General features: G+C 43.3%; 5 protein-coding genes across 5 annotated transcripts; 2 read left to right on the top strand and 3 right to left on the bottom strand.

Moving 5' to 3' along the window:
• Positions 1-1438: 1438 nt before the first annotated feature.
• Positions 1439-2926, top strand: EAF01_010420 (uncharacterized protein; the record flags this gene model as incomplete). Its single annotated transcript, XM_038918677.1, has 1 exon — positions 1439-2926. The coding sequence occupies one exon, from the start codon at positions 1439-1441 to the stop codon at positions 2924-2926; it is 1488 nt and encodes a 495-aa protein (XP_038765902.1).
• Positions 2927-3488: 562 nt separating this feature from the next.
• On the bottom strand, positions 3489-5451 carry EAF01_010419 (uncharacterized protein; the record flags this gene model as incomplete). Its single annotated transcript, XM_038918676.1, has 3 exons — positions 3489-4467; positions 4598-5042; positions 5100-5451. 3 exons carry the CDS (start codon positions 5449-5451, stop codon positions 3489-3491), a joined length of 1776 nt encoding a protein of 591 aa, XP_038765901.1.
• Positions 5452-6062: 611 nt separating this feature from the next.
• EAF01_010418 (uncharacterized protein) lies at positions 6063-7458 on the bottom strand (the record flags this gene model as incomplete). The annotated part of the gene is made up of 4 exons (XM_038918675.1): positions 6063-6245; positions 6300-6730; positions 6786-6985; positions 7040-7458. 4 exons carry the CDS (start codon positions 7456-7458, stop codon positions 6063-6065), a joined length of 1233 nt encoding a protein of 410 aa, XP_038765900.1.
• Positions 7459-8315: 857 nt separating this feature from the next.
• EAF01_010417 (uncharacterized protein) lies at positions 8316-11854 on the top strand (the record flags this gene model as incomplete). Its single annotated transcript, XM_038918674.1, has 4 exons — positions 8316-8580; positions 8644-9359; positions 9409-9712; positions 9765-11854. 4 exons carry the CDS (start codon positions 8316-8318, stop codon positions 11852-11854), a joined length of 3375 nt encoding a protein of 1124 aa, XP_038765899.1.
• A 1812-nt stretch (positions 11855-13666) lies between these two features.
• On the bottom strand, positions 13667-15625 carry EAF01_010416 (uncharacterized protein; the record flags this gene model as incomplete). The annotated part of the gene is made up of 4 exons (XM_038918673.1): positions 13667-13866; positions 13914-15003; positions 15124-15379; positions 15444-15625. The coding sequence occupies 4 exons, from the start codon at positions 15623-15625 to the stop codon at positions 13667-13669; spliced, it is 1728 nt and encodes a 575-aa protein (XP_038765898.1).
• Positions 15626-16677: the final 1052 nt, after the last annotated feature.

Genomic DNA, 16677 nt, shown 5'->3' with positions numbered 1-16677 from the left:
CACAGCAAGGACATGACCTCTCGCTCCTGCTAAATGGGTAGTCGCAGTGGATTCAAAGATAAGACATCGATGATGAGTAGTAGAAAGGATTCACTTGAATAATTCCATTGTCAAAAGGATATTTTAGAGTAATATATAAGAATTTGAATCACTGACCAAAATCAAAGGGGGAAATGAAGATATACCCGACCACGTGCTTGTGCACCTTTTCATTCACCCCAAAATTGTATGAGTTATGCTTTCATGGGACTGACCATAAAAGCATTAATATATTCAATATGAACTTCCATACGAACTTTCATACAAAATCGAGGCTTCCATCACAAGTGCTTGTTCTAACATCAATGAGTGTTGATATTGGTGATGGTCATTCATTTCTTTGTACCACCCCCAAATATGTTCGTTGATAACCCCTTTATTATGATTGGTGAATTGGCCGGAAAATCGACCGCGGTGGAGAGTCAGCTAACGAAGATTTTGTGAGATAACATTGACTATAAATGATTGGTCAAATATTCTCTTGATAAAGCTAGACGTCTCACGAAATTAAGCCGGAAGTTTGATAGCAAGAATGGTCATGTGATTATCACATACACTCATAAGTGGGATGATTTGGGGTTTGTTTGTCGTTTTCCAGTTCAATTCTCTTGAATCTGAAGACTCAAGTTTATAAGTTTGTGAGTGTTGAAAAGTTTGAGGTAAGAACAACTAGAGCAAGTAAAACTATGTAGTGAGTGCATGACTTTGTAGGAAACTTCACAAATTACATTCCAAAAAGGTCCTTCGAAGTCATGCTGCACTGACCCGCAACGTGTGGTTGCGAATCGGCTATTATCGGCGAGGAGTAACCTTATTTCGATGGACATTTCCCGTGACTATTGGGTATTTTCCTCGAACACTTCTGCAACAAAATATCAAGGAACTCCTTGGTATTATGAAGCCAAAGTACTCATGAATCATAGTTGGCACCGCTTATACCATCCGGAATTGTGCTAATTGTCGTCGCCAGATATTGTCTCGAGTTATGAACAAAGTGTTTTTCTCTTCAAGTCATGAAGACAGGAACGATATTCGTGAAAAGCTACCAAGCGTTCGAGTTACGAATGCTCTACGTGATTGCCATTATTTGCTATTGAATGTGTGGAAGCTTGGAGTTGATATTAATATTCGGAGAAAATGAAGATCGTGCTCCTATATGTTTTTTTATGTTCATAATGGGAAGTCGCCATCTGAACTATCGATATTACACCATGTCAAATAATGGCTGAAGAGGAAGTGACGATACATATAGTATGGTTCTAATGTCTCCCTTGTGTCTGGTCGGTCTTTCCCATAGAGATATGAAGTTCAATTTCTCCTAACTGCATGGTGTTATCTATATTTCCTTTTCTCACAGATTTCTTTTCGCTCTGTATTTACTAAACCAAAAAGCGACGCCATGTTTTCCCATATGGTAATCTACAGTCTCTTCAGCTACGCAGTAGTTATAAATGCGTACACGACATTCGATACAACGTGTGCAATTCCAGCAAAATCAACCAACTATATCTCACCGCCCACCAGTCGAGGAACTCTGAATATCCTCTGGACATCTCTATTCACAATCATCATCTTTACATGGGCAATTCAGCATCTCAACGTACCCCAACAACGAGCCAATCGAGATTCAGGTTTGAAAGATGATGTAAAATGGAGAATCGGACGCTTCGCAACGAGTCTCAAATGGATGATAGCAACTTTCCTCGCTCCAGAGATCCTGCTTGCCAAAGCTTGGAGCGATCTCGATGTTGCACGGAAACAGCTTGAAAAATTCAAAGCTTGGGCTGCTGATGATGATGTCGAGTGGACATTAACTCATACTTTGTTTGCAAACATGGGGGGTTTTGTAATTCGAAGCGATCCACCATCAAGTGAGAATAATGATATCGAGGCCAAGCCTAGCGTTGCCCTTGACATTCTCGCGGGTCAGACACCACACCCACCTTCGACCGAGGTTTCTACCCCATTAATGGAATCATCTACCGGATGCGTGTCTTCAGATGCCAACGACGCCTCAATCCGAGTTAATGTTTCGGATCCAGGTGCTGCGACTACTACCCCTATCGATTATCCCAATCCATACCATCTAACCGCCAAACAAATCCTCTCACTTCGACGATGCGAGCACATCCGACTTCCCAACATCACCCTCGAAGAAATCAACGACAAAAGCAAAAACGACACTTTCATACGTATCGTCGCAACCACCCAATTCCTCTGGATCGTCGCCCAGCTCATCGTACGAGCAACAAAAGGTCTAGCAATCGCACAGCTCGAACTCGCCGCCATCGCCTTCGCCACCTGCGCCTTCCTCATCTACATCCTCAACTGGAGCAAGCCCAAAGCCGTCTCAACACCCTTTACAATCCTCTCCTACGAAGGACCCATTCCCACCCCCCTCCTCGAATTCATGAACAAAGATCTCGATCGTTCATCTATACTTGACATAATCCTCAACACCCCCTCTAGATCCCTCACATCCGGCATCCCCATCCCAAACGATACCATCTATCCCTCGTCCGACGAAGAAGAAGCCTGGCTCATCGGCTTCGAATTCGGCAGTATAGTCTTTGGGTGCATCCACGTCGCAGCATGGAACTTCACCTTCCCCACCCATATCGAACAGATTCTCTGGTGGTCCACCAGTATCTGGTGTACGGTATTCGTACTCATCTACACCCTGATTCCCTACTGCGCCATGATATGCTGCGGCGATATCCGAAAAATCGCGAAGCCGAGAAAATTAGCCTGGGGTGCGGCTCCCTTGTTCTTTATATATGCATTGGCGAGGTGTTTTTTGATGGTGGAAATTTTTAGGAGTTTGTGTTTTTTACCCCCCGATGCCTTTATTGCGACGACGATGGAGAATTTTCCGTATTTTGGTTGACGTGGATGAACTGGTCTGTATTCTTCGTGGGCATGTACTGGGATTGAAAAGAATGTATATAGTATTATGGGATAATTGGTGTTCATGTTAGCTTATGTTATCAATATGAAAGCAATAGTTTGTTATTTTCTTTAAATGTACTCTGACTTCTTTATCAAATTTAATCAGAGTGAAGTCGTGGATTGGTGAGGTAGACCCATCCAGTATAAAAGCTCAAGGTAGCAGAGCTGCAGAGGATGGACGTGGCTGTGGAGCCAATGACAGTTCTTCATCGCTCCAGTTGAATTCGCCTCATGTATAAAAAATGGACTTGGAAAATAAGGTATTCTGAGACAAGGACGCTACTTGTTATCGTGTGCTACACTGTACAGAACTGAAGAGCAGATATCTCGTATACAGAGTTCAAGAGATTGATTTTCGGAAGGTAGTTGCTTCAATTTCTCAATTAGTGTATACTATCTCATGATCATTAAGCATGCTACTAATTATTCATGTCCCAATGTTTCCCAATCCACCTCCGGTCCATCCTTCCGTTGTTCGCCTATACCGTAAGCGCCGAGTTTCAAATCTTAACCTCAGCAGGGATGTTGACGCTCTCAAGCTTGAGCCCCTTCTTCAATTCACTCTTGCTTGGCATCTTCCCTCTTCTCATCAACTCCGACGCTTGTGTCATGATTGGGTCAAATTGCATAGTAGCGACAGCAACGACAGTCTCCCCTTTACAATAGTAAGCCACAAACTTTGCTTTCTCTGGCTCGCCCTGCAACACTAGATCATCCCAACCATTGATAGTATTACCACAATATCTGAGTTGTGAACCGAGTGCTGACCAGAAAATTGGTATGAAGGCTTTAGGCTTTGCGGATGGATTGTTGATATGTGTGGCAACACTTCTTCCAGAATTCTGTGCCACGTTCCAGTGCTCAATTCGGGCCAAACTTCCTTCGCCACCAGGACCATGATATGGGTAAGATGCGATGTCACCAATAGCGTAAACATCTTTTAGACCCGAGACGAGGAAGTTCTCATCAGTTGTCAATGAACCATCTTCACGAAGTCGAACTGAGTTGTTGTCTTTCAGGTATTCCGTTGCAGGACTGATACCTGTTCCTAGGATCACCAAATCTGCTTCAAGGGTCGTACCGTCCTTCAATTGCACACCTCCAACTTTAGAAGAATCTGACTTCGATGGTACAGCCTTTTCAACACCAGCTTCCATATGGAACTTAACTCCATTTCCTTCCAAAGCCTTTTGGAAAATTCTGCCAACTTCGGCACCCATAACTCTCTCAAGTGGTGCGGATTCCATGCCAACGACTGTAACATCATTGTCCTTGGCTGTGGCATTTGCAACTTCCATTCCGATGAATGAGCTTCCAATAATGACAATCTTCTTATTTTTCTCCCCAATAGCCGCCACGATACCCTTCACATGATGAATATTACGGAGAAGAAATATATTACTCAATTCTTTGAAACCAGGCATAGGCAAACTCTTTGGAGATCCACCAGAAGCCAACACCAACTTTGAATAAGGGAAACTAGAAATTGAGCATGTTAGTGTCGTCTGAACAATTGGGTGCGTGTAGACCTCGTGCGGTTGTGTCGGATGGGAGCTGTAAGATTTCCAACTCCAGATGCAGTATCGTATCAATCGTGAGAAACACTTACGAGCTACCATTCTTCGTGGCTACCTTCTTTCCTGAGAAATCAATACTAGTAACAGTATCATTGACAGTTGTAATTGATCCGTCTTTGAACCAAGCTTCATCCCTCAAAGCAATTTTTGATTCATCATCAATGAGAGCTTTAGACAATTTTGTTCTATCAATTGGTAAGTATCCTTCGTTGCCGATCATGGTTATTGATCCTTTGAAGCCGGCTTCGCGAAGTGCTTCAAGTGTACTGAGAGCACCACTTCCACCGCCAACAATCACTACCTTTTCGGACCCGACTCCACCGGTAATTCTGATATTTGGTTTTCTGCGGCTACCCTTGATGGTCTCTTCTTCTCCTGTAACATATACCGAACCATTCTTTTCGGACAACTCAAACGAAGGGAGGGCATCGAGAGCAGGGGCATTTTCGATATCTCCATTGCTGGCATTAAAACATGCTGTCAATGGAAAGTTAGCATATCTCCTTTGATACGTCCAAGGTCATGAATATATACCTCCGTGCCATGGGCATGTAATACGACCGTCTCCAGTCAAAACACCGTTGACCAATGGAGCACCATAATGTGTACACTTATTGCCTACAGCCGTAACCTTTCCACCGACATTACATAATAGTACCTTTCCTCCTTCTACACCCTCTACTTCAATTTCTTTCTTCTCTCCCGGCTTCAAATCCAAGGAACTAAGATCCTTGAGCTTATATTCTTGTGCCATTGTTACTTGTGTAGTGGTGAACTGCTTTGCGAAGTTGCTATGCGGAACGTGGGGAACCAAAGAGCGAGAGATGAAAGCTTGTCGACTAAGATGTCTTAAGTTGTTGGGTACCAAAGATTTGAGAGCGTACATGAAAAGAGAAGAATTGGCAGATGATGCAGATGATGTAGATGAATGAGGAAGTACAAGAGAGGGGGGGGTACAGAGGTGGGGGGATATCGATTTGTTTTGTAGCTATGGCGTATTGATGGCTGCGAATGTGGCATGATGATGTCGTCGATTCATTCTCGATCGATTGTATTGGAGGAGTAAACTGCATGGTAATTCAGAGTCTTTCATTGGACGAGAGAGGAGCTTGAGCTCTTTCCCGGAATGTCGTCACTACTTTTAGTGGGGTCGTTCGAGAAGCTTTCGGATTGTGCCGCTTCATTGGCGGGATTATCGATAAGCTTAGCACTACTGTAGTACAGTTTGAGGTTTATTAGTCATTTCTTGTCTCAATAGGTAGGGAACTCGGTAGGTATTGGCTTTTGGTCCATCTGGGTTCTAGATGTAAATGGTTCGGAGGAGTGACCCAATATTTTATGTTTTATTATCACTGCATTTGAAAGTCATGAAATAGGATCGAAGGTTACTACTTCCCCGGTGGATACTAGGTTATAGGTACTGTCTATCCAGCTCGATTTTGTTCTCTTCTCATTACTGTCTTTAGCCTGCCCGCTGAGTTTGGAGAGAGTTGTGGACTATGCCGACTTTCTAGGTGTTACCGGAACATTTACCATCCATTGAAGGATTTCATAAATGATCTCTCCAACAGCAATACCAGTAGTCTCAGCTGAATTGTCATAAATTGGAGTGAATTCCACAACATCTGATCCCACAATCTTCAAACCTGCTTCTGATAGCCCTCCAATGATTTGCAACAGCTGTGTTGTGAATGTTAGCCAATGTAAAATTGTCTACCGGGGTTGGAACATTACCTCTCTTGTGGTCCATCCACCAGGTTCAATTGTTCCAGTTGCAGGTGCGTAGGCTGGATCCAATACATCAATATCTACACTCAAGTACACGTACTCATCACCAACGCGTTCAACAATCTTTCGAACTACCTCTTTGATGCCAAGCTTATCAATCTCTCTGGCTCGAATGTATGTGAATCCGCATCTGAGATCGTTGTTCAAATCAAAATGTTGATCCTGAAGCGGACATCGTGTTCCTAGATGCATATTGCGATGATTTGACAAAAGCCCTTCCTCATGGGCAATGTGTAACATAGTTCCATGATTGACATCGGTGTACTTTGAAAGCCCACCACCAAGCTGTACCGGATCCCATGTATCAAGATGGGAGTCGAAGTGTAAAACAGCAACACGTCCCCATGTTGAGTGCAGAGCTCGAAGAATAGGTAACGCTGAGCAGTTCAATATTCAAGAGCACTCAAGCCATTCATGATCAAGGAGACTTACTGATGGTATGGTCACCACCTATGCTAATGGCCCGTATAGCCTTGCCATCGGTATCATTCTTTGGACTTCGCGAGTTGATTGATTTCATGCCATTCTCGAGTTGTTTCAAAGCCAAATGCTTATCAAATGGCGTATTCGAAATGTCTCCACAATCAACCACAGTGGCCCAGTCGCGGAAAGGATTCACGTTATTTTCAATACTAATGATAGTCAGAGTTTTCGTCCTGATAGCCTATTTGAATGACCACACTTGCCTCCACCCAAAACCCGGAGACATCCTTCTGGCCCCTTGCCGCGCAGCATTCGGACCAAATCTTGCACCAGGCCTATATGTGACTCCTAGATCAAATGGATGGCCTACGATTGCCACATCGAATGTTCCATCATTCTCGGCATCAAAACAGTCCACCGCAGGTAGATGGGCAAATGTTCCACCTGCGTTGGATATTACATCCTCTTCCTCGAAAGTCCTCCATTCAAATGATGGTTTTAATGCAACAGGTTCTTCTAATCCTAAGAACCCATTTTCATGAGGGGCAAAAATAGATGAGGCTACGAAATTTCGATGTTGGTTGTTGGTAAGTTTTAGTGGTCGCTGATATGGCCCTGAAGGAGCGACGGTTGTGATTGCAGCGGGTAGGAGTGTTAAAAATGGGATTAGAGAATAAAACATTGTGATAACTTAACTTTGATCTAATAGTTAGGATAGGAAATTCCTTCACTATGTATTTTTGTACCGATAAGTTACTCGTTGTCGGCATTGATATACATGTGTGATAAATGTTATGTAGTAATCGCTGAAGATCCTGAGGTCTTGATGCTTTGGACAACTCATGGTTGATCTAGATTCAGGAAGTCCATGCGAACCCCACTATTTTACCAACAGACGGCTGGACCTCATCGTCAACCGTTCATCTAATGTACCTACATCATCAATGAAGTACCTTCTTGTTCTATTTTGCCAGAAGAGTCATACACAGATTGGAATTCGTTTGGGCCTCCAAATACTCGGTGAGGCAATGAGGCTTTGTGCTTACAATGATTAGTCATGTGTTCAAGTAATCCTGGCCGTTTGCTCAACCTCGCACGAGTGCCGACATCAGCCACTCTTCACAGATTGGACATCTTATCACAATGATTGTATGCCTACCGATACACCATGCAATATACTCAGAAACGATTGGTATTATTGGGCTACGTAAAATTTAATCAGTCATTGTCGCGCTGTGAGACCAAGAGAATCCTCAGCCGCTGAACATGGGAGGTACGCGCCAACAGTCGTTGGGCGGTTCAGATTCCAGGTGGGGTTGATGAGTTTCTATAATGTGATATAAGGAAGTTCTGCCTTCAACTCTGTTATTTTTCGATTTCTGTTCTATCAACTCATCTCATTGTTCTTATTTTGTAAATCGTTTTATCTTCGTTATTCACTGTATATTCAATCGAACGAGCCCCTGAATATCGAACGAGCCTGTCGGCTGTACAGAAGTATCGTACAATCGGTAAGTAGCTGGTCTTGGGAACTTAAATATGGCTGTACCACCATCTCCAGGGCTAGGAAAGCTCAACAAGAGGTTCACCAAGATGGCTTCACCTTTCCCCCCTCCACCCCCTTCTTGTGGCTCTAGCGACGATGATTCTTCCAACGACGAGTCTCAAATGGTTCTTAAACAAGGACCAGGAGGAAACATCGTTTTCGTTCCAGCACCAGATGTTAAGAAGACCAAGCACATATCCCCTCAAGATGCTATAGATGAATTCTGGGCCAAATTCAAGAGCAAGACACCAGGAAAAGGTACATTCATAGCATTCACTCTCAATTACCTAATACAAATACTGATTTGCATTTGGAATATAGCATCTACTGTTCTGCCTAAGAACCTTTACACAACAAAAGCCGGCCAGAGGGCATCCAAACCAGTCACAAGAGGCAAAAATGCCGTTGCATCATATGAAGAGACGGCAGCACTTTGCAAAGCAAAAGTTGCAAAAATTGTCAAAGAATGTCGTCGAGTAAACCAAAAATATCGCGATCCACATTTCGATATCGAATTTGATTTGAAATGGGGCAAAGGCGATTGTCTCCAAATGCTCGAGAACACAAGTGAAAAATTAACACCAACCTTTCGTCCTGGGTCTGTCAAAAGAGTTGGGGACATATTTGACAATCCTCAATTCTACGTCAACCAAGCAAGCGCAAATGATATCAGACAAGGCCGTGATGGTGACTGTTGGTTCATGGCAGCTCTTTGCACACTGGGAAATAAGCCTGGCTTGATTGAAAAAGTCTGTGTTGCCAGAGATGAAGAGATTGGTGTTTATGGATTTGTCTTCCATCGTGATGGAGAGTGGAGATCAGAGATTATTGATGACAAACTTTATTTGACGAAACCTGATTACGATGAAAGTTGGATTGAACGTAATCTGATTGAAGATCGCCAGCGTATCAACTCTGAAGAGGATTACCGCAAGATTTATCAAAGCAACTCTGGTGCGTTGTATTTCGCGCAGTGTGAAGATCCAAACGAAACTTGGTTACCGTTGCTCGAGAAGGCATATGCAAAAGCTCATGGAGTAAGTTAATCCAAAAAGAATTCAGAAATCATATACTGACATGACATAGGATTATGCAGCTATTGAAGGAGGTCATACTGGTGAAGGACTCGAGGATCTTACTGGTGGTGTCACAACCGAAGTTTTCAGCACAGACATTCTCGACAAGGAATATTTCTGGAAAGAAGAATTACTCAAGGTCAATAAAGACTTCCTCTTTGGTTGTGCTGCCGGTATCTTCTGGGGTCGTGGTAATAGAAAAGGTATTTATGAAGGTCATGCATATTCGATTCTACGAGCTGTTGAGATTGATGGCCAACGACTTGTCTTGTTGAGGAATCCCTGGGGTGAGGGTGAATGGAAGGGTGCATGGAGTAAGTTAAATTTCTCAGTCATGGAAATGGTGTCTGTATTAACTTGTGATAGGTGATGGAAGCAAAGAGTGGACGCCAGAATGGATGAAAAAACTCGAACATCGCTTCGGAGATGATGGTTCATTCTGGATGTCTTATGATGATCTTCTCAAAAAGTTTCAAACATTCGATCGTACAAGATTATTCACCGACGAATGGAAGGTCACTCAATCATGGGCGTCTATGGAAGTTCCATGGACTGTCAACTATCATGATACAAAATTCTCTTTTACTCTTGATAATGCAGCGCCTGTTATGATTGTTCTCTCTCAGCTCGATGGCCGTTACTTCTGTGGACTCGAAGGACAATACCATTTCGAATTGTCTTTCCGTATCCACAAAGCCGGTGAAGAAGATTACATTGTTAGAAGTCATGGTAACTATTGGATGCGTCGGTCTGTCACTGCGGAATTGGAGCTGCCAGCCGGCGAATACGACGTCTTGATGAAAGTCAAAGCTTTCAAAGATGGTAAATCTTTACCAGTCGAAGATGTTGTCCGTAACAATGCTAAAAGACGTCGTGATAAGCTTTCTCGAATTGGTCTGTCTTACGATCTAGCCCATGCTAAGGGAGTTGTTAGGGAGACTCCCGAGGAAAAGAAAGCTAGAAAGGAAGCCGAGGAAAAGAGGAAGGACAAGGCGAGAAAAGAAGTTAAAAAGAGACTAATGAAGGAAAAGAAGAAGAGGGTTCACAATGATAATAAGGAGAAAAGGAAGCTTCAAGAAAAGAAAATCAAACGTATGGCGAAGGCAAAGACTAAGAAAGCCAAGAAGGCAGCCAAGGAAGCAGCTTTAAAGGCTGTTGAGGAAGAGGCCAAAAAAGCAGCTGAAGACGTTGCCAAGGTCATTGCAGAGCGAAGTGCAAATGATGCTAGTGATAAAGATTCAAAGACCAACGAGAATGTTCTGGAGGTCAAGTCCATCGAAATTGAATCTAAAGATGGCGAGAACATCTCTACTGAAGATGCCTCATCTGATAAGCCATCAGAGACTGAGAAGCCAGCGGCAATATCTAAAAACACGGCAGAGGCGCCTAGAAACTCAATATCCACGAGTGGGCCAGCTAATACACTAACGGGGACTAAGTCAAGCGACGACAAAGTTATTCAAGTCAGGGCTTTAAACTTCGATGTCAAATCAACAACAGTAACCCCAGAGTCAGCACCTGCTCTTACATACGTATCAATTCCAATTCCACTCAAAGCCTCCATCGACGATGATGACGACTCTGATCTTGAATCTATCTGTTCCGACATCTCTGACATAACCGTCGGCGTTCTAGACGATGTGCTCGAAACCGAAGCTAAAGCAACTCCTCCCCCTTCACCAACCAAAGGCGAGGATGATGTAGTAGATGAGTTCGAGAAGGATCCTTGGAATGCTGTTTTGGTAGTCGGTCTAAGAGTTTATAGTAAGGAGAGTGCTGTGACAGTACAGGTCAAGAGGGAGAGAAAATGGGAGGAACCACAGAAGAAAAAGAAGAAGAGAGATATTATGGGAGAAGAGATCAGTAGTGATGAGGAAGAGGAAGATGACCTAATGGAGATTGGAGAGAAGAAATTGGATGTAGATGATTCGGCGGCTGATGCGGCAGATCAGGCGGTGGAAAGGGCGGTGGATACTCCGATTGTGGAGAAGGAGGATCCGATCGTCGAAGATGGAAATGGAAATAGTAAAGAAGAGGAGAAGCAAGATGAAGAGGAGAAGAAAGTTGAAGAGGAGAAGAAAGATGAAGAGGAGAAGAAAGATGAAAACGCGAAAGTTGAAGAGGAGAAGAAAGATGAAGAGGAGAAGAAAGACGAAGAGGAGAAGAAAGATGAAAGCGCGAAAGTTGAAGAAACTTCGAGCGCCGAGACTGAGATCGACCAAACAAAATCTGGAACTGCAGTCCAGGAATTAGAAACCGAGACCATGAAAACTGATGAAACTAAAGTCGAGGATTCTACTACTCCCTCTACCGTCAAAGTAGAAGTGGAAGTCGAGGTCGAGGTCGCAGTTGGCACCGAGGAAGAAGGTAAGAAAGAAGACGTAGAACAGGAACAGGAACAGGAAACTGCTAGTCAGAAGGATAGCGAGGAGAGTTCCTCGGTTGTCATCGTTTAGATATGTTGGGATTTTGGACAGGACGGAATAGGCTTGATGGTGAGCTTTTTGGTGGGGGCTGCTGGATAGGATTGGTTTATTTACTTTTAGTGATTCCCCTTTTTCTTACTGGTGTGCTGGTGTGTGTTTTTTGGGGCTTTTCTGGACGGGTTAATGGATGATTTTACGAATAAGTCTTAGGAATTGGCGGGTCCATAACTCCTCTCTTTCGTATTGGTAATTTTGGGACGGAGGAACGAAATGGATGATCCATTCACTACATTGCTTAGTAGCTCGATAGTAGGTACTAGTAGATAGATATTCGGAATTCCAGGCGTTGATTTCATGAATTGGGTGTTTTCTGATCTGATTCGATGTGGGTTGATTTGCTTCTTGGACTGTGAGTTCCCAATTGTAGTGACTTGAGTGTTCAATGTGTTCTCATCGTTATGATATATCATTATCCGATATCCTGAGATTTACCTCTAACTCATAGAAGGCCAAACACCTAATTTCGTCTTAGGATTTAACTTTCTATACCCATGAAGCGCAATAAGATCTCAGAACAAACCTAGTATCTCTATTAAATACCAGTGTCTATCTTCACTGGCCACTTCCTGCCAAGTCTCAATCGTGATTCACAAGTGGACATAAGATCGCCCATCTACCTAGATCCAACCATCACCTCATGCTATCAAAATGTATAGAACTCCGCCGCCAAGGAAGCCAGGTTACTCATATATATTACCATCTTGTGGTATGTGCATCTAGTTTCAAACTTACATACTTTCTGACAGCATGCATATGAATTCCCAGTAAAAACATCCCTCACATCCTCTAAACCTTATTTCAACCTCTCTCGTATGTAATCATCGTATTTCATCACATAATCCCATACTAAGAGAAACTATCATGTAAATAAATCCACTTCCCGTTTAGAAAAAATGGGGATGAGGATTTATTGCGGAGTGGGTTGTCGTTGAAGGGCGCCAGGACCCACTAAATGTTGAGAATGACTAAGATGAGGGTTTTCAGACGAAGTTGCTTCTTTCTTTTGAGTTTGAGGGATCTTCTTATTTGTCTTATGTTTTTGTTTTTGTTAATGGGGTTTCTGTGCTGAATATATGTTTCTTCTGTGAGAATTTATGATTGAGGATTTTTCATTTGAATTGATGATCTGAATTTGAAGTCGTGGATGTCGAATTGAAAAGTGTTTGGAGATAGACGGTCGTCTGTTTGCAGCAATCAAGATTTGCACGGCTCGCTCAGCAAATACGATTATGCACACGATAATGCACAATCGAGGGATTGGATTGGTTTTACTACAGAGTATAGGTAAGTTCTCTTGTAAAACAGAAGAGCACGAGTCTGACTTACACTCTTGAAGGTTGATAATATAATGGCGCTCCAGTAGAGTTGCTGTTGGGAAATTCTTCACGCATCTTGACGCGAGATCTTTCTCGCGCCCTTCTCTTACACCAAAGAAATCAATATCATCATTCAGTTCTTGGATGGCTCAACAACAAGTTCTCAACATTTTGACTGAGAAGAATGATTGATGGATACGATGGTAAAAGGATTTGGGCCCCCAGAATACAATATCAGATTAGAAACGTTTCTATTATCGAACCTCATCAAGCGTACGCCACCACAAAATTGACATATCACGCATAAAAAATCATAGGGATCTGAATCTAAAAGTTTTCCTTAATTACCAGGATATCTTCAGGGCATGTAGCTAGACCTTAACGAATGAGATCCCAGCCCAAATGGGTATATGATCCATCAAACAAAGTACACGAAGTGTGAAGCAAACCACAGACGAATCCTCCTCTACGCAATCCAGAACCAGATCTTCTCAAAAATATTTCTTGGTTCCAAATCTGGCCATTGGTCATCTTCTGCATCCAAGGCTGCCTTACCAGTAAAGATATCGGCATCAGCTGATTTGATCCACTTGGTGCGCTTGAAAACCTTCCAGAATCCGTAAAGCAAAAAGAAGATTGGAATTCCGATGTATGCGGTGAGGAAATCTACAAAAGTTAGGACGAGTCTCACAAATTTCAGTGCAAATACTTACTGGTAACGTTCCAGTGAGAGTGGTTCTCGCCAACAAAGACATCAAATCCATTGAAGAGAATGATCATGACGAAGAAAGCCAAAGAGATCCAGGCCGTATATGGCTGGAATTTACTCTTGAAGACGAGGGTGTTTCTATCGACTCCTTGGGCTGCCAAAGCGCTGTGAAATTTAATGTAGGCGACGCAAATAGAGCACCAGGTGAACAGAGATGCAATGGTGGTCAAATTCTGAAACCATGTAAAAGCTTTTGAGGCACCACCGGAACCAACTGATAAAAATGTGATGAGTGAGATTGAAGCTGTGCACAAAACAGCCCAGTATGGAACACCTGCCTTGCTGCATCGAAGGAGGAATCTTGGGGCTTGTTTGTTCTGAGCAAGTGCGAACAAGTAACGAGATCCAGTATACAAAAAGGCATTGGCGGATGAAGTGGCGGAAGTTAAGATAACTGCATTGATAATCGATGGCAATGCTGGAATCCCGGCGTTCTGAATACCGATAACCCATGGAGATCGAGCAGCACCTGCGGCACCTTCATCTTGGGCCTTGAGCAAATGTTCATCGCTGGAGGAAACAAGGACGCCAATAGCCAATGAACCAAGGACATAAAAGAACAAAATTCTCCAGAAAACTCTGCGGACAGCCTTTGGAATGTTCTTCCGTGGATTTTCGGCTTCACCAGCGGCTACAGCGACCAACTCAACACCACCATACGAGAAGGCGGCATTCACGAGAGTTGAGAAGAGACCGAGGAATCTACCTGTATCTCCAGTGGAGTCGTATTGCAACATGAATTGTCCGTGTTTCCAGTAACGGAAACCAAGACGATCATGCTTAGGGTTTCCACCGAGATCTACAATAAATGCCATGATCAAAAGTCCCACGATTGTGATAATTTTGATACTGGCGAAGATAAACTCGGCTTCTCCATAGATGGACACAGCGAAAATGTTAAGGCAGATGACGAGAACGATAATCAGACTGATCCATGCGGCGACATTGATATGCACTGCTCCCGGCCAGTATTGAATGACGACAGCAGCAGCTGAGATTTCCGCACACAGGGTAATCGCGGCAGAATACCAATTCTATTTAGTCACCAAAGTCAGCATAAGCTCATTTAATCAGATCCCGAGGGAGTAATGTATCTTCAATACTCCGCAGCAGGGTTCCATGATGACTTTACGAGAGACAGTAAATCAACTTACATTCCATCCGACAGCAAATCCGAGCGCATCGTCAACGTAACGAGCAGCAAATTGTGGGATAGCTCCAGGTAGAGGTAACCATGTAGCCATCTCACCCAAGCACTGCATCATGGCAAAGATGGCAATACCAGTGATAGTGTAACCTAAGAGCAGCGACAGAGGACCGGCTTGTGTAAGAGCGCTTCCAATACCCAAGAAAAGACCGGTACCAATGGTACCACCAAGCGCAATAAATTGAATATGTCTCGATTTCAATCTACATGTAAAGTTACGGTTAGATTTCGTTGGTCATGAATTATTGGATTATATGTGAGCCTTACCCTCGAGCAACGTAACCATATTCTTCAGCAGTCTCAATGTTTCCATAAAGCTCGCCAGCTTCTTGCAGACCAGCAGCTTTTGTTGCATGACCGGTAGACGGATCGACAAATTGTGTACGAGCATGATTTCCGTTATAGTCAGGCGACGAGGACTCGTCAACGTTGTAGTGTTCCTTCTCCATTATTGTGGTTGAGAAAATGGATCGATATTGACGAGGAGGGAATGGGGAAGAAAAGACGCACTTAACAGAAGAGGGAGGTCGAGCGACTTTATACAAGCACAACGATTGAAGGTGAATGATACCCAAGAGACGCGACTAGTGAATTAATGTTTGGGCGGTTCAACCTACCCTGCTGTACGAAAACGCCATTACAAGCCTTCTGCAGCTGCAAGTTGTTTCAATTTCCAGCTCCTCGGCCCATCAGATGTGATGGGAAAATTCAAACTGGATAATCAAACACGCACTTTGGTTGGGGTCAAGAGCGATTACCAGGATTTGGAAACGGAGGCGCCGTGAACGATTATTCACTCTTGCAACCGAATATGAATTAGTCGTTATTCAGTTTTGAAAGTATTTGGATGAAAAGCTTCCTCCGTTATCAGGAAGCATGGATTCGAGGATTCTTACAGAAAGTCGCTAGGGTGAATATGATTTACTGGCCCGGAATTTAATTCGTGTTAAACGACAAGGATTGTTTGAATACACCATTCAACACAATATCAGTAGGCTTGCTAGGGCAGGTCGTACAAGCTATATAGGTTGCAGAGCATTTGCTGATGCCTTGAATGCCACCTGCAACATTCGACTTAGCATACTGCTGCATACGGGTTAAATAGGCATCCGTTAAGCCCAAGTTTGACTAATAAAGTTTTATACATACATGAGAGCGCCCAGGAACAACAAGACTGTGACAACAGCTAATTTGGCTTACAATGTGAAGGAAGGACGTGATAACTCTCACTTCCTACAATGATAGGCTTCGTCTAGGTCTAGCCAGTATTTTCGGAGAGTCCGCCGATTGACCTGCCATTTTAGAGGGGCAGCCGAGATAATGCTTCTCACATTCGACATAACCTGGGACGAAAACCGCAAATGAGAGACTCAATATTCCCATCCATTAGTTTTTGAGATACAGGATTATTATATTTAACCAATTATACAATCCAAACACACATGACATTATTAGGGATAGTTGATAAGCTGACTAGGGAGGATTTAACAATAACCAATAA

Source organism: Botrytis porri, assembly GCF_014898465.1.
Source record: "Botrytis porri strain MUCL 3234 chromosome Unknown BPOR_016, whole genome shotgun sequence".
NCBI classification, from domain to species: domain Eukaryota; kingdom Fungi; phylum Ascomycota; class Leotiomycetes; order Helotiales; family Sclerotiniaceae; genus Botrytis; species Botrytis porri.
The sequence above is the reverse complement of the archived record's forward strand: the minus strand, read 5'-3'. Positions and strand labels throughout refer to the sequence as shown.